The sequence below is a fragment of the Elgaria multicarinata genome, chromosome 1, assembly GCF_023053635.1.
Source record: "Elgaria multicarinata webbii isolate HBS135686 ecotype San Diego chromosome 1, rElgMul1.1.pri, whole genome shotgun sequence".
NCBI lineage: Eukaryota > Metazoa > Chordata > Lepidosauria > Squamata > Anguidae > Elgaria > Elgaria multicarinata.
The window spans coordinates 178769994-178788301 of NC_086171.1; the positions used below are offsets into that span (position 1 = coordinate 178769994).

At 40.6% G+C, this 18308-nt stretch overlaps 1 protein-coding gene across 1 annotated transcript; it reads left to right on the plus strand.

Annotated features, from left to right (window-relative positions):
* The first annotated feature begins 4898 nt into the window (after positions 1 to 4898).
* Positions 4899 to 11099, plus strand: LRIF1 (ligand dependent nuclear receptor interacting factor 1). Its single transcript, XM_063144255.1, has 4 exons — positions 4899 to 4983; positions 5696 to 7181; positions 8749 to 9000; positions 10403 to 11099. The coding sequence occupies exons 1-4, from the start codon at positions 4907 to 4909 to the stop codon at positions 10865 to 10867; spliced, it is 2280 nt and encodes a 759-aa protein (XP_063000325.1). The 5' UTR covers positions 4899 to 4906; the 3' UTR covers positions 10868 to 11099.
* The last annotated feature ends 7209 nt before the right edge of the window (positions 11100 to 18308 follow it).

The window sequence follows — 18308 nt, forward strand, 5'->3', positions numbered from 1 at the left end:
AGGCAAGCCTGCCTGGGAAAAAGAAATCCATAAGCAGGGTGCCACAACTAAGAAGGCCCGCTCTTCAGTTGTCTCCCACTACACATCAGATGGTGTTCAAAGATTAATACATTATTCAGGGACCTAGGCTTATGCCTACAACTCCCAGCACACCTTGGGTGGGAGGGAAGACAAGCAGGCCTCGGCAGCCATCATCTGGAAGTGACTCTCCATCCTGGGCCTGAAAAGAGAGCCTGGGCTGGCTGCCTTGGTTGCTAAGTACCATTGGGAGTGGGAGGGAAGGAGGCTGCAGCTCTGGGCCCATCGTCGACTGCAAAGACCGAGCTAACTATCAGTCAGTCAGTTGGCTGGCTCCCTCACAGCCTATCTACGGGCACCACTTGCACAGTGCAATGTGGACTGGCTTGGCCAGAGTACACTTCCCATTAGACTCAGTGACAGGACTCCCATTGGGCAAGTCGGGCACCACAGCGAAAGGCATGCTAGGAGTTGTGGTTTTCATTTTCTGTGGGGACAAGGAAAATCATGGCAGCGGCTTCATCTTCAGGCCTGAATAGGCCTGATGAAGGGGGCAAGTATAGCCTCCTGGTGGAGCACTTGGTGAGCAAGAAACGCAGTCTGAGATAGGCACAGCCAGCCTTCAACCCAGCTGCTCTTGGAGGCTTCCCTTCTCCCGCCAAGAGCCCCAAGCAGAAGATGGTCATGGAGAGCTGCAGCCCTGGCCTGCGTCGGAGGAGAGGGAGAGAGAGAGAGAGAGAGAGAGAGAGAGTAATTTGTTTAAAAGTTAACTCACATGCCTAGCACTGGACTATTACTTTAAGATGATTACCTCACAGACATATTTTAGCAATGCCGGGTATATCAGCTAGTCTACAATAAAATGACAATTACATTGGGTGTCCTATCTCCATGAAAGAACACAGTCAAATGTAACATATTAACTCATCTAAATTATTAACTTACTTAAATTTCTTAAATTACTAATACTTGAACTACTAGCTAACACAATAAAACATAAAGGAATCCTATCTGTAAATACAACACATAGCAAAACTATGATGAACCTAACAATAACCTCTATAGTCCACTCTGTCCCAAGTGTGTTTTGAAATGAAAAGGAGCAACTGGCAATTCAGATGGAATTCAGAGCATTGTTGTGTAGGCACCATTGTGACCTCAGAGAGTTATACATGTCTTTATTTTAAGAGGATATACCATTTTCCCACTACAACAGCCTGCAATCCAGTTTACCAACATGAAATAAAAATTACAACAGTAGAAGATATCTGATTTTGGCTAGCTTGTTGCTAAGCTCTTGGTTGCCACCAACGCCAAAGCAAGAGCAGCCAGGGGTCTGGGTCTGGAGTGGGTGGGAAGTGTTTGCTCACCAACAGAACTGAGCCGTAGTAGGAAAACATAGGGAGTTTGCACCACACAGGTGCAACCCTACATAGGTATCACTTATTAGTAGGCTTTTCTGCTAACCAATTCATTATGGTCTATTCAAATACATAACATTTGTAAATATTTCAGAAATAATGTCTGTAAGCCACTATGCTCTTCAGCTGCACCATTGGCTGAATTATAAATAAGTATGTGATGTTCACTGTTCCCTTCAAATTTTGTTCTGAATATATATACATGAAATATAACCCAAATCTTACCTGTAAATACGATTTGTAATGAATTAAAGGTAAACACACCTAATTCAAAATCTATCAGCATCCTAAAGGAACAGAATAGGTAAATGTTTGAAAACCAACCAACTTTATAAACCACAATTTTCTCCTATGTCATGAAGAGCAGCACATCTAAACAGCAGCCCCTTGATGACATCAGCTACATCTCAGACAATAGTTGGGCAAGTGCCATTGTGGCTTTATATTGTTATTATGTGTTTATTATGTGTTTATTTTCAGAACATATCTTGTTTTACCATCACAACAGTTCTCTTGGTTTGCACCTGAAAAGTGTAGTTGCTGCCTAGAAAAGTAAGGAATTCTAATGACTATTAAGCAATAACCAAGTTGATTGCTTTTCGAATCCTTTGTTGAATAACTAAGAGTGCAATCCCATGTTTACCAATGAAAAAGAGAGATAGGTTCTAGTGTTGAAAAGTAGAAAAGTTTTAATCTCTTTGTACAGGTGTATTGAATATTTTAAAAATGTTGTTAAAAAAACTTTTTGAATAAATGCGCGATGTTTCGGATATGCCGATCCTTCTTCAGGAGCTGATCAAACAGAATAACATAAAGAATCAAAAAGTCAAAATGGAACAGTCAAAGGACTTCTTTACGTTCACATAGTGTTTTTTTACATAGTGTTTCACATAGTGTTTTTTTCCCTCCTCATTTTGACGTTCAATCCCATGCTTTGACAGAAAAAGTTCTACAATGCCCAGCATGACCCAACTATGGCTAGGAAATGCTGGGGGCCATAGGACTTTTTCTGTCTAAGCATGCATAGGATTGCACTCTAAATGAAATAGAGTAACTATATACTCACAATTATAATATAGCCATGGCTACCACAATAAAATTGATCTTTTCTGATTAGGATTCTCCACGTGCTTTCTGAGCATTTCTTTGGTTTAATATAAAACGAAAATAATATGGTAACAAGAAAGGAAGAGATCTCCTCCCCCACAAAACACTTAGGGATACCATACATTAAAGGAGCCAAAAGAACACAGGAAACTGTATCATGTCAGTTTCTTTTAACCTTTTAAAATGGCGGGTAGTTGATCAGTTCTGTACCCAATAAGACACAGTACAAATGAAATGGCCAGGAAAAGAATTTTTTTTTATTAATGACCAGAATTTTATATACACAGAAGGACTTTCCCTGTATTTTTGCAATGGTATCTCAGATATGGGTTACCACCTCCACCCGTTGAAAGAAAAAGAGTGTCATCACACGGTTACTGTTGCTTCTCCGCCCATGTTTGTCCCTCATTACTTCCTCCTTTGACAGAGGAAGTAAACAACATGCACATGGTTCATTCAGTGGGCCGTTTTGATCGTGCTGCAACTCTTGCACACAGAAGATAGTGGCAATTTCTGTCTTAAAAAATAAGTCGGACTTACTGGGGTGTTGTTTTTGTTGTTGCTGTGTGAAGAAGGCTAGAAGAGGCGGGAGGTGCTCAGGAGGCAGATGACGTTGTGAGAGGGACCCATGAAAATCTGTGAATGCCCAGTAGCGAGCATGCAATAAAACACTCATCTGATGGAGCTCAAAGGCATTGCTTATTAGCCTAGTATACATAAATGCATGCAACAGCCCATCCTCTAATATTGATCCTGATATAAAACATGGCATGTTTGGAAAGCTAACTAGGAGTACTACTGCTTCAATGGATTTGAGCAAATACTTCTTATAAAAATGAGTTACTGGTATAATTAAGATGAATTTCACTTGTGAGTGGATAAGTATATGAACTCTTTTTTATGAATGGTATATCTGATTAATTTTATTATTATTATTGCATTTATATCCCACCTTTTTTCCTCCAAGGAACCCAAGGCGGTATACATAATCCTCCTCCTCCTCTCCCATTTTATCCTCACAACAACCTTGTGAGGTAGGTTGGGCTGAGAGTCTGTGCCTGGCCCAAAGACACCCAGTGGGTTTTCATGGCCGAGTGGGAACTAGAACCCGGATCTCCCGACTCCAGTCCAACACCTTAGCCACTACACCACACTGGCTCTCAGTGATGACATTCCTATATATGTAGTTCATTTTTTTCTTTTTCACAATTAATTTTTTGTTCTGTTTTGTTAAATTCACAATAAAGGGGGGGAAATAAAAAAATAAGATGAATTTTGAAATGCCGCAAATCAGCACTCACTGTTTCAAATTGAATGATGATGTGGGGAAAACAGTAACAATATAAGAAGTGCCCTGATGCTGGATCAGACCAAGAGTCCATTTAGTCCAGCACTCTGTTCACACAGTGACCGACCAGGGACCAACAAAGTGGAACATGATGCAACAGCACCCTCCCACCCATGTTCCCCAGCAACTGGTGCACACAGGCTTATGGCCTCAGATACTGGAGGGAGCTTCACTATCATAATTCCCCCACTTCTTTCTATCTGCTGGGTTAGCTATGGTTCAAATGAAATCTGGGAAAGTTCAGGGATTACTAGGGTCTCTAGTTAATGGGTATTAAGAGTGACCAAGTGAAATAGAAGATATATCTTCTTCACCTTTAATAGTTATTTAGAGGAGGAAATTTCAGCAGGTGTAACTTGCATGCCAAGCTACACCAACTGAAATCCCCTTATTCAAAATTATTAAAGATCAGGTGCCCTATCCTCTTTCTCAGCTGGCCATGTTTTTTGTAACATTGAAATATGAATACAGAACTTGGTATATTTTCCATTGAAAAATTCAGAACTCATTGTTTTTATGCCAAAACTTGGATTATTATTTTTTTAAAAAAATCAAAGCCTTCAAGATTTCCATGCAGTAGGTTCCTCAGCCTCAATTGAACCTGAAAACAAAGACACTAAGAGAAAGTGAGCATGGCGATTTATGAAAATACAGCCGAACTAAAGTTACTATTAATTATTCTTCCCTAAACAGGAAGTGCGAGCAACACCCCGGAAGTTGTTCTCTCGAGTTCCCGGAAGCGCTAACTGACACGCTTGTACAGATAGCAGAAGAGCGCCCTCTTCCCTGAAAGAAAAAGCTGGAAAGACGTTTCCTATTGGAGCCCGGGAATAAACGCGACGGAGAGGTAGCCAATAGCTTTGCCAAAAGCTCCCGAGCCCGGAAGTACGTCAAAAGCTTGGATTTGAGCGTAATCTATGAGGTGTGTGTTGGGGGCTGGGGTTTTTCTATCCTCTCGGAGCTGAGGCGCTCGGAGGTTCCCTTCCCCGCTCCTGAGCTTCCTATGTCGGAAATGGCGCAGGGGGCAGGTCGGAGCGCGGACGGACGGGGCGCAGGGGAGGGGGCGTCTGGAAGTGCCGTCTCGCCCTGGTGAGTAGCGGGGCTCGCTTCGCTCCCGAGGGAGAGACAGCCCAGAGAGTGTCGTGGCCTATCGCAAAGTGGGGGGGGGGGGGTCGGCCGGCCCCTCGCTGTCACCGCCTCGCTCTGGCAGCGGAGGGAAGAAGCGCCTGAGCGCCGGGACACCACAGCGCCCCATAGCGTTGGTTCCTCCCGCGTCGGATCCCTCCAAGGCCCCCTGGCGGCCTCTGGCTCTTCCCGAGGAAAACCACCCTCGGGGTCCCGGTTTTCTGCGCCTCTTATCTCGCTCAGAAAGGTGGCCAAAGGTGTCCTGTGGATCCCATATAAGGTTCAGATCCATGATTTTGTGTCGTGGCTATGCCCATGAGTGGTGGACCCATTGTTTTTCTGGTTCAGTCTGTGCACTGAGTGGTGGAACTGTGTTTTGTGGTTCATTCTGTTGAGAGACAGACAAATCATGTGTTCTTTTCTTAGGTTGTGGTTTGGGAGATTTTCCTTATAAAAATCATGGGGATCCCTGCCTCAAATCCACATTTTTGTGCTTTGGCAGGACCCACAAATGGTGGATCCATGATTTTTCTTATCCAGTCTTTTCCCTATTCTAAAAGGTTGAAATGCCTCTCCTAGTAAGAATTAGGCTCATAAAATGCAGAACACATTGGGCTCATAAAATAATCACAATATATGAAATGATTGTTATTTACATGACATTTTTCTTTTTAAGTATTACAGGTTGTATATACCAAATAGTTCAAACAACAGGGTTGGATGGAAAAAACCTTCTCAAATTGCTTCCGGTTTCTAAACCTTTAGGAAATTTTATGCCCTTTGTTCAACCTCCAGTCATACCTGATCACACAAAAGCAAATGTCTCAATGTCTGCTCATGATAATTTGAAGGATGTCTTCGTTAAAACTCCTGAATTTAAAAGTGCTATTCCTGGAAAATTAATTCTGCCAAAGCAAGTGGAAAAGGTGAATACAACTTCTATGGAAGAAGCAAACCGAACTACATCAAAAGTATCTAGCATTCAGAGTAACTTTCATTCAGGTGATAGATCATTCTTGAAAAAGGATGCTATCTCTGTTTGTTCAGACAAAAGCAATGCAGAATATGTACTTGTGAAAACAAAGAATCTTCCTGTTACTGTGAAGCCTCCAGTACTGCCTTCTGGACATCACCTCCAAATACCAGCTGATGCAGAAGTCAAATCTGTTCCTGCTTCTTTCTTGCCACCAACAATTCAACAGAAGATACTGGCAGCTGCGGCCTCAAGTGCTTCTGGGACATGTGAAGTTACAAACACACCAACTGTTATTTATGTGTCACCAGTAAAAACAGTGAAAACGGCTAGTTCTAGAACATTGCAAAATATATGTCCAGAAGTAGTTGCAGAAGTTTCAAAATCTTCAATACTGACAATGCCAGAAACAGCAGCTGATAGTTCTGCCCAAGATATGGCAACATCTCAAAGTGAGGAGAAGCAGGCAGCTCCTATGAAATGGGTTGTCCAGGAAAACCTACAGCCATCAGCACCTTGCCTTGTTCCGGTAAAGTCATCAAATCATGTGGCATCAAAGATCTTGAAAACCTTGGTTGACATGAAGGATGTAAAAAGCAACCCTGCCAGTATTCTTCCTGCCTGTTCTAACAGTGTGGGTGAAAGCCAAGCAAAAATTACTTCTATAAAAGATAATGCCCTGGTGATGTACAATGGGAAAGTGTATTTACTGACTAAAAAAGAGTCCAGTGTTGTGTCAGCAAACAAGTATGGCAAACAAGCATCACCCAGTGCTGAAACGCACTTCAGAAAACAAACATCACAGTTAATTAGTTCAGCTGCAGATAGTACAATAACCAACCAAGTTGTCAGTTTAGTGTTGTCAAAAAGTAAAGGGTTTGCATCTATTGGAAAAGACACGAAATCCAGTGAGAATATGGGACCTTGCCCACAGTCAGAAGGGAACCTGGGTATAAAAGCTGCAACCACTTTTTTTTCATCCCCACATGGGAATCTGCAAGTGAGCAGTACCAGCCAGCATGAGTCAGTGTCCCGATCAGGAAACATTCCTGTTGGAATGAATGTTGCTCAAAAACCAATTTCAAGAGGAAATGAATACCATAACATACAGAAAAAAATTTCTCCTAAAGCAGCTGCTGCTTTATTACCAGCTATAGTGGATGATGCTTCTAAAGAGGAAGAGCAAAAGGTAACTGGTACAATGTGCTCTAGTATGTGAGCCTTCAGTATGAATCTTTAAGTGTCTTAAATCAGTATTTAGCTAATAAGCACAGTTTTAAAAGCAAAAATAAATTAATAATTTTTGTAAACCGCCAAGAGAGCTTCAGCTATGGGACGGTATATAAATGCAATATATAAATAATTATGATTCCTAATTGGCAACCAAAAGAACTGGATTTATTAGGCCAACTGCCAGAGCAAATAAGGGTACTTAAAACAAAGATAAAACCTTTGTGAAACTGGCTTCATTGTCTCCTGTTTGCCACTGGATAAAACACACACACAAATTAAACTATTATCTGTTTACGTTCCATCATGGATCCCCAACAACAAGGTCACACTTGTTTTTATCCTTGACAGAAAAGGAAATACTTTGTAGGAAATTTTGTATTAATGTTTACAATTTCTGATTATTGCACAAATAGAACTACTGTTGCACCGCTCCCCACCTCCACAAGTGATTTTAATCCTTGTTCCCAGGAGTCAGAGGTCTAGCAGATTCACTAGTGGGCATGTGATATAGAATTGTTTATTATATTATAGTTCTGCTGAAGTAGCATGTTAAACCGAAAGGAGTTGGCGTTGGTTTGCTTTACCTTGCACTTTCATTAAGCTACATAACATTCACATGTATCAGTGGGTTTTAATGCTACTTTTATATTTCTAAAGTCATATTTTAGTATATTTTATTTTTTGCAAGTCACTTTGATTACTGGTTTTAAAAGCTGGATACTGCCTTTGTGTGGCTGGTTCAGGCTGAATACTAAGGCAGTCTATGAGGCAAATGCATCTCAAAGGCCAAAAGGCAGGCAGGGGTCAGAAGCGTAGGCAAAGAGTCTAATACAATCACAGTACAAGAAACAGGGTCATATAAGAAATCCAGGGGTCAGCAGCATAAGGGATCAGTCCAAAGAAGCAAGGTCAAGAAAGCTAGGGTGCAGAGTCCTGGGAGGTGTTGTTGTTCCAGCAATCCTCCCTGCCTAGGACTAAGGCATACACACTTCAATTTCCAGAGCCCCATTAAGGATTCAGCTGCAGCACATTAGACTTCTGGAAAAAGTTCTCCTTGTAAGGAAGGTCCTACTCATGAGGAGTCCTTTCTCACGCGGAGGCTTCCTTTGCAAACGAACACTACTTCATTCAGGGGTTGTTTTGGTTTCCCTCTTGATATGCTGCCACTCTTTGGGATTAGAGAGTAACTTGGCCTCAGTTTCACTAAAAACATTTTAATGTGTGTGAACTATATTATGTTCATATAGGTAATTTCATTCCCTTTAAAAATATTTTATGTTTTTGTTTACCAATTGTTAAAGTGGTAGTAAGCTGACTTGCTTATTTTGAAACAATACACATTAATTTTCACACTGCACTACCTTACAACTTTGTTTCTACTTTCACGCAGGGAGGGGGGTTTGATGACTTACTAGGGTACTAGCTGTAAACATTCTAGGGAATTATACAAATATCTAAAGCTTTGTGCACAGTCTAATTGTGATGTTCTGGCAAAGTTACATGCTGAATGTTTATTATTTCAGGTTGACAAGATCTCATCAGGAATGGCTATTCAGATCAAACATAGGAAAGAGCAAAATGGAAAACAGGATCTTGAGTTGAGAAAAAAATTTGGTCTCTCTAAAGAGGAGAGAGTATATCTGAGGAAAATTCCTTTACCAAATACTTTTGCAAGATCAGGAACAATTCTGTGTTCCAACAGTGTACAAATGACTGACTCTTGCAACTTGCTGCAGGAAGTACCTACTAAACCTGAACCCAGAGAAGAAGAAAGGGTATCTGAAATGTTTATACATATAATTATATATATATATATATATATATATATATATCATTTGTACATTTACATTTAGTTATGTGAATTCTATTGACAATCATCTATATTGTTAAGTGCTAAGAGTGATGGGGCCTCGCAGTGATTGGCTGACCTATTATGACGTCATGAAAAGATTTCCAATATTTTAACTGCAAAGCAAACAGAGGGAGCTGTGTGAACAGTTAACAAAGATGAAGACTACAAAATGAGTGGAAGAGGTTGCTGAAGGCAAGGGAGTGAGCAGAAAGCATATGCTGTGGTATAAAATAGGAACCTGAGAGAACAATAGGTGGAGTAACTAGGGCTAAGGAAAAAGTTTAAAGGAGAGGAAGAGTCAATGAGAAAGGGTATGGTGGGAAACCTTGACAGCACTGAGGACATTTGGGGCATGTCTACACGAAGGGTTTGTCCCAGGGTGGCTTCGCAGTAGCAGCAGGTCATCTACATGACACAGCCGCCCTTGCAAAGCCATCTGGGAACAAACCCTGGAAACTCCACTCCAAAAAAGTCAGGCACTTACCCCAACTTTTTTGGCAGCGGAGCCCATGGTGCCTCCTGATGGGTCGCCATGGGTGGCCATGTGCCTGTAATTGTAAAAAAAAGAAAAGAAAAACCAATGGGTATGGGGGGAAGAGAGAAACGGGGCCATTCCTCCCCCCTTTTAACACTTTTATTACCTTTATCACTGCAGCTGCGTAGATACAGATAATAAAAATAAATGGGGAAAGAACGGGCTGCCAGAGGAAGAAGAGGTGGTTTGCCCCGAGTCCCTGCCCCCTCTCCTCGTATCCTCCCTCTGGCTGCCCATTTTTGTCCCCCCTATTTATTTATTTTTACTTTTAAACACTGAGAAAGTTCGCACTTGTATTCCTTCCCGTGCAGATGTTGGGAAGGAGTGCAAGTGCGGGCACGAGGTGCCTTGAGGTGCCAAAGTGCCGCCGTAAAGACGGGGGCTTGGTGTTCTCCAAAATAGAACTTGAAAATACTGAGTTGGATCTAAGCTATTGGACCTAGGTCCCATTGAAATCAGTTGCCCAAGTTAGACATGGGTTTGAACTCATCTTTGAGTTGGCCTAATCAATGGGATTTGACTATATGAATTCTGGAATTTTCTTTACGTCTGCCTTTGTTTTTTTGAAAGGTTTTGGCCAGCTATAGAGGTTTAATGATCCTAAGGTGAGGACCACACTGGTGGAAAGTTTAGTAATTAGTTCAAAATATGAAATAATTTTCCTAAATAAATATAAATTCAGCTGCTTATAAAACCCTTTAAATAGTTGTATCATTTAATTTTTTTTTAACTATGTAAGTTATTTATAGTCTGCAGTACTGCCTAATGATTTTTTCTTCTTCAGACACAGATACTTGGAGAACAGAGAGAAGAAAATATAAAGAGTGAGACAAAAACACCACCAATGTTAGCAAATACAAAAAGGAGGAAAACTGAAGACAATATAAAACTGAACCCAAATTTGGAATGTACAAACTCTTATTCAGTAATGGATTACCAGAGTAGCCCTTGCAGACAAGTTGTATCACAGCAAGAAAATCCTGCAAGCTTTCTGCAATTCTCTCAGAAGGTGGATTGTGACCCTCGTTCTTGTGTTCAAAGTAATGAAGAGAACAACACTTTGACCCCCACTTCACCTTGCTGTGAAAATGAAACTTTCTTTAGTGAAGATTCTTTCAGAGAGGATATTTTTCCATTCAGCCCCCCGGACTTGGAGGAAACAATAAAAGACGAAAAAATTACAAGACTTAAATTCCTGCTAAGGGAACGAGAGGCAGAACTAGAGGAAATTCGTAAAAAAATGCAGCAGACTTAACATAATCTTTGCTCAGCCTACAATTCTTTTGCAACCCCTTTTGTAATTGTCTAAAAATGTTACCTCTCGATATTTATGTTTAAAACTAACACAAAAATATCTTCTTTTCTGATATTTACATGGTATTAATGGGTTCAAGTATAAAATATGTATCCCAGAAGTATGCAAGTCTGAAATAATATGCAGATGAATAGAGCTTGCAGGAAATGTTTTTTGGTTATTTCATTATGTCTTCTCACTTTTATAGTAATTTTAGTTAATATTTTTGGTGATAATTAAGTCTTCAGAGCCAGTTCCTTTGAATGAAAGGTAAATAGAATTTTTTGATTATAGATTTTCTGAGAAGCACATTGCTTGCTTGATATAGAAGGAAAAGAAATAGCCTAAACTTGATTTAGTAATACTTACTTGGTTAATATTTAACTGTAGTTTGAATTGGGTAACTTTATTTCGAAACTGAAATAAAAATAAATAAATGGTATAACAGTATAGAATTTCTCATAGTGATAATCAGTTTATTATCGGGTTTCCTCAAACCTGCTGAACAATTCATTATTGTTTTAAGTTCTTAATTCCTACTTTTTATCAGAATGTAACAGTAAGTGGAACCTAAAAAGTTGTGGATATTTCCAGGATGCTCCAGTCGTTCCTTGAACTCCACATTCCACCCCTATCCCAATATAGTCAGTAAACATTCTGTGGTCAGAGAGCAGTTCTCATGGGACTGTTTTTTAAAAAAAACACCTCACGGTTTTCCCCCTAAACATTTTTTGTAGTTCTGTAAACTCTGGGAATCTGTTTTGGCTACGTAAAGATCTTTCTACAGGATAGCCTTCTTATAGAAGTACCAAGCGTATTTCTCCTTTCCCTGTAATGAATATTATCAACTAGAAACACTTGTCTCTTCTGTAGAACTGAAAAGCTCCAGTCCTCCTTTTCTCCACCCACTGAATATAGTCAGAATGATCAGGAAATAGGGACTCACAGCAAGACTTAAAATGGAGTGAATCACAAGATAAAATAGTTGCAAACATAACATCCATGTTAAGTTATTTTTTGCAGTTCAGTCGTTTATTTTTAAACCTTCCATCCAGCCTTTTCACAAATAATGGATTCAAGGCAGCTTGGCCTCTGAATGAGGATCATAAAACACAATCGTACAGAAGAAGACTACTTTGGATAAATGGAACTCCACATGCTTCAAGACACTAGGGGGTGATAGAGAATGTCCTGTAGCTTGATAAGTTCTTATTTCCTGCTCCCTCCCTTTCCTCTGCAGCAAGTGCAATGTGGCCTCTCCCTGGAGGAAGCAAGTAACCATATCTCATTTGCTTACTTACACTCATGCACCCAGCTTTAAGGGATGCTTGTAGTTAAACAGTGTTAGAGAGTCTTCTCTGATGATGTATATAAAAACATGAATAAAATAAGTTGATTTGAAGTTCTTTTAAACTGGCTCTAGCCTGTGTTTTTTGCCTCCAATAGTAAATACTGTATTCCTATACTTTCTCTGTATAAGCAAACTCTGCTGTTATTATTATTATTATTATTATTTATTTATTTATATAGCACCATCAGTGTACATGGTGCTGTACAGAGTAAAACAGTAAATAGCAAGACCCTGCCGCATAGGCTTACAATCTAATAAAATCATAGTAAAACAATAAGGAGGGGAAGAGAATGCAAACAGGTACAGGGTAGGGTAAGCAGGCACAGGGTAGGGTAAAACTAACAGTAGAAAGTAACAGTAGAAGTCTGCACAACATCAAGTTTTAAAAGCTTTAGGAAAAAGAAAAGTTTTTAGTTGAGCTTTAAAAGCTGCGGTTGAACTTGTAGTTCTCAAATGTTCTGGAAGAGCGTTCCAGGCGTAAGGGGCAGCAGAAGAGAATGGACGAAGCCGAGCAAGGGATAAGGCAGCACTAGACTTTCCAACATGGATTATGGGCCTAGGAAGCAGTAGTTCCTTCTTTAAATAACTAGAGACTGGATGTGTGTACAGTTTAAAGACTGAAGCCACATACACAGCAAAATGAGATTCAATTTTAACTATGATTGAGAGGCTCTGAGAGGACAGACTAGTGGAAAAGCTGGGCTGACCTCACTCTGGCTGGAAATGTTGGGGTAAGTCCCTGATTTTTCAGCCAGCCATCTTTGCCCTGGGTTGGCTTTGAATCTGTGGCTGCATCATATAATTGGTGCTGTGTGGATTTGGAACCACCCCGGGGCAAAGATGACATCAGGGCAGCCCCCAAGAGGACCTAAGGCCAAAAAAGATTATAATCAGCATAAAAGTCAAGATCCCCGAAACTTTAATGGAACCCAAACAAGAAATCCCAAAGTTACATGGCTGATTGACAGTGGAACATCTTTGCACATGTCTTCTGATGCTAATTGGTTCCATGAACTAAACTGAGATGCAAATGGAAGCATGTGTTTATTTGATGGAAAACGTGTTGTCATAAAAGGTAAAGGAAAGAGCCCTAAGATTCAAGACTAAGAATGTGTGCAATGATATCACTGTAGAGGAAATACTGTTCATTCTGGAACTGAAGACAAATCTGCTGAGTGTATCCATACTGACAAGAAAAGAGTCTGATGCACACTTCAGTAGGAAAGTGTACAATTTCATTTGAAGGTCAATTATATGCCAGCAGCTGCAAGAATGATGGTGTCTTCAAATTACAATGCCAAGAAGAAGAGGCTAATGCCGCCAAGAAATGTACAACAGAGAGCTGCTCCACACTGTGGTACAGATGGCTTGCACATTGTGATGTGAGTGCCATTCTGGAGCTGAAGAGGAAGGACTTAGTAAGAGACACTGATATAAAAGAGTGCATTAATTGTCATCAGAAATGTGTGACATACATAAAAGGGAAGGCGACGAGGCAACCAATTCCCAAGCAAAGTCAGAGACACTCAAACAAGCCTCTTGAGCTGATTCATACAGCCAGCCTTAGCTGGAGGGAACAGATAATTCCTTCCCTTTATAAAGAAGTCTAAACAGTGCATATGCTGAAAGAATATGTTCCAAAATGACTAACAAGTTCAATAGGAAGCCTCAAGCTACCCAAAGCAATAATGGTGGTGGATATAGCCCAACACACACAGGCATATGTGAGAGAGCAGATAATTGAGCATAGACTCACAGTTGCAAACACTCCAGAACAAAAAGAAAGAAACGCTCACTAATGGTGTATACTGCTAGATGCAGAACTTCCTGTCAAACATTGGAAAGAAGTTGCAATGACAGCCATGTACTTATAAAATAGACTGCCAACCACGGCCACTGACAAAACACCTTATCAGTTGTGGTATAAGTGGAAGCCAAGCATAGAGCACCACTGTGTGTTTGAAGCCAGGGCTATACATACATCCCAAAGGAAAAGAGACAGACAGACAGACATCCCAAACAACTCCAGAGCTGAAGAATGCATCATGGTTGGCTATGCTCTAGGAAACAAGGGATACAGAATACTAAACCCAAAGACAGACAAGACAATTGTATGCAGAGTAGTGTACTTCAATGAGCAAGAAAGAAGTTACAAGACCCATGCTGATGACAACCACAAAGGGTTGAAGATGAAGAGTACAGAAGAGTATACCCAGGGATGTAACCATCACCCACTCACATTCAGATTAGGGTATAGGCGGACGTTCTCAAAGAGCCAGCAGATGAATCAGAGGAGCCAGAAGTTGCTGTGGAAGCAAACAATACCCTAAAATGCTTATTGCAATCCAACAAAAGAGTTCCAGCTGAATGCAAGGTTGCCGTCACCTCATGAACCAACATCATAGTAAGAAGTAGAGATGTCCACAGCGGAAGCAAGCAAATGGAAAAGGGTGGCACTAGAAGCACCCAACAAAAACAAAATGTGGACTTGGGGAGATACAGCAATAGAAGGCCAAAAGCTACTCCCAAAAATATGGTGAAGGCTATGATGAGACTTTTGTCCCAGTTGTGAAACATCCTAAAACAAGAGTGCTCCTGGCAGTTTCAAGGAACATGCACATAGAGTACCTTAATGTAAAGACTGCACTTTTGCATGAAAAAATAGTTGAACATGGAACAGTCCCTAGGATTCACAAGTGATAAAAACAAGCATCTCATGTGCAAGCTACAGAGGCTCCTTCACATTGCCTGCTCCCTTATCCTTTTTAATTGAAGATTGAACTGCAAAGCATGTGCTTTATAGCTAAGCTGTGGTCCTTCACCAAAGGGAAAGCATCTCTTTTGTCACAAAACACTTAGGGACACCATACATGGAAGGAGCTGTAAGAAATCAGGAAACTGTATCATGTCAGTTTCTTTTAACCTTTTAAAATGGCAGGTAGTTGATCAGTTCTATACCTAATAAGACACAGTACAAATGAAATGGCTGGGGAGAAAAAAATGAATATATTAATGACCAGAATTTTATATACACAGAAGGAGCATCCTCATATTTTTGCAATGATACATGAGAGTATCTTAGATTACGGCTACCACCTCCACCCTTGGAAAGAAAAAGGCATTGCTTATTAGCTTAGAAAACACAAATGCATTCTACTGCCCATTTTCTAATATTGATCCTGAGATCCAGTTATTGACATAGCAAGAATATACGACCAAGGAAGCAACATTTGGTGATGCCTTTCATCTGGAAGTTATGTGATATGTGGCTTATCAAGCAGTTATATGAAAAATGCTAGATACTCTGATCTGCACTTGGTTTAAGTGGATTCTTTAATGTCAATATAGTAAAAATTATAAATTATAGTGTTAGATTCATGAGTGTATTAGTGGTAAGTTAGAAAACAAATGTATTAGCTACGTTAAAAGCTGAGTTTGTTGCATTTTTTTGTCAGGGACTTTCGCGTTCAAGTGTAGTTACTATATGCAGAAAGTAATTTTAATAAACAACCCCCCCCCCCCAAAAAAAATCTTGACTTGCTTTTCACAAGGCACAGATGTGACGTTATATACCCATCTATTTTATGGTAATACAAGAAAACGCTCATCTGGAAGTAAACATGTTCAGCATCAGGGCTGCAGATGTAAATTTCATTTTATTTCTATAGCTGTACAGTATGGATTGTTGGGACAGGGGTGGGAACTTGTTCCTGTATTCCAAAGCCTGCTTTTTGTTGTGGCTTTCAGACTATTACAACTTATTTTAATTATTATCATTATTTTGGCTGTGTGGATTCTTTGCTCCCACTCATCATCTCAAAGTCACTTTATTCTTTGTGGAATGGGAGAATGCAGGACCAAAGGAGTAGTTTTGTGTGGCTTTTATTCCTGTGTGCCCTTTATTACATACTGACCCTGTTCAGATGGCATGCTAAACCACAGTGGTTAAGCATTTTGAGCTATACATTATGGCTTAGAGTGTCATGTGAACCATGAAAATTGATGGAATGAGCCCCTTACTCATTAATCCAGTGGTGGTGTCTTCTTCCTCCATTGTAGTTGGTGGAATGACTTTTCTTTTTTTTAAAAAAAATCCCTTTGGTTGATTTTTTTTTTAAAAAAATTGCTCTAGAGCCTCAACGTTGTTATGTTTATTGAATATAATATATAGGGTTGCCATCTTGATTTGTTAGCATGCTCAGTAGTGCCTCCTCCCTCTCCCTCCTGCCTCAGCTATATTGGAACATTGAGAGAAAATGGCTGCCTCCTCTAGCAAATACTTACTGTCAGTGTTTTCTCAGAAGTTCATTCCACTGAATGCAATGGTCTTACTCCCTGATAAGTGTGTAGGGGATTGTAGCTTTTTCCACACTCCGTACAAGAAATGGTTTTTCACCTCTGTGAATTCTTTGATGTAAAGTAAGGGTGAACGTACGACAAGCTTTTCCACACTCCACACATTTGTATAGTTTCTCCCCTGTGTGGATTCTTTGATGTCTACTCAAGGTCCCACTATGGCTGAAGGTTTCCCCACATCCCATACATTTATATGGCTTCTTTCCTGCGTGGTCATCCATTACACAAAGCCATGAAATTCAATAAACAAAAAACCTACGGTTTACAAAACAACGTTAAGGCTCTACAGTTTTCAACCAAACTCCCAAAAGCAGGGAAATTGGGAGTTAAGGCTCACAAGGAGGCAGAAAGTGCCAGTGAAATTCTCATTCTCCCAAAGCAAATATAAACCATGAGGACAGGGTGGAGAATAGGATATATAGACGTGACTATGGGGTTGTGGAAAACTGATGACGAACAACTTAGGGCCATCTACTTCTCTTTTTTTGTTTAGAGCAGCCCTTCCCCAACCTGGTGCCCTCCAAAGGTGTTGGACTACAACTCCCATCATTGCAAGTCAGTATGTCCCATGGTCAGGAATGCTGCGACTTGTACTCTCAAACATCTGGAAGGCAGCAGGCTATGATATGTAGAGGTGACTGGGGTTGTGGGAGACTGATTGGGGAATGCTGTTCTAGAGCAAGGGCAGGCAGAATGTAGATCTCCAGATGTTTTGGAGTTCAAATCATAAAAGTCCCTGTCAGCATAGACAGTGATCAGGAATGCTGCAAATGCTGTGACTGCAGAGGATTTTTCTTACGTGTTCAGTAGTGTGAGATCAAAGGCAGAGCTAGCACCTAATAGATTCATGTGTAAGGATTATTTTACTATTGATGAAAATGTTTTTTGTCCTCACCATAACATAGGAGTTGCAGTGCAACTCATCTGGAGAGCACCAGGCTGGAGAAGGTTGGTTTACATTTGGATCCTATACATGTCTTCTCAGAAGTTAATGCCGCTGAGTTTACCAGGGCTTCCTCCTAAATGGTATAGGATTGCAAACTAATCTCCTCTGAAAGGAGTTCAAGACACCCAAACTAATCCTTTTCTGTTCCTCTTTCACTCTGATGAGATGATGTATTGTGGAAAGATTGTGGGGAGTGAACAGTATATTTTGTAAAAACACATTTGGGGGGGGGGGGGGGCACATTGGTTCTTTGAAGGGCAGGGTATTGACCAAAAGCTGAAAGTGCCAGCACTTGCTCTGGTTCTACGTCTGCAACAAATAGTGCCCCTTTTGTTATCAGTCGTGATACTATATGCGAGATCTGTGTGAGAGAAAAATATTGCGCAGCCCCTGTATTTGGTAAGGATATAGAACAGCGTTCCCCATCTTGCTGTCCTTGAATTCCTGACCATGGGACATACTGACTTGCAATGATGGGAGTTGTAGTCCACCTTTGGAGGGCATCAGGTTGGGGAAGGGCTGCTCTAAACAAAAAAAGAGAAGTAGGTGGCCCTAAGTTGTTCGTCATTAGTTTTCCATAACCCCACAGTCACGTCTGCATATCCTATTCTCCATCCTGTCCTCATAGTTTATACCTGCTTTGGGAGAATGAGAATTTCACTGGCACTTTCTGCCTCCTTAAGGAGGATGTGGCGTTAAAGGCTTGTGAGCCTTAACTCCCAATTTCCCTGCTTTTTGGAGTTTGGTTG

Coding starts and splice junctions, on each gene's coding strand:
- LRIF1 (XM_063144255.1), top strand. CDS start 4,907: ATGGCGCAGGGGGCAGGTCGGAGCGCGGACGGACGGGGCGCAGGGGAG. Junction 4,984..5,695: donor GGAAGTGCCGTCTCGCCCTG/GTGAGTAGCGGG, acceptor TTTCTTTTTAAG/TATTACAGGTTGTATATACC. Junction 9,001..10,402: donor AACCCAGAGAAGAAGAAAGG/GTATCTGAAATG, acceptor CTTCAGACACAG/ATACTTGGAGAACAGAGAGA.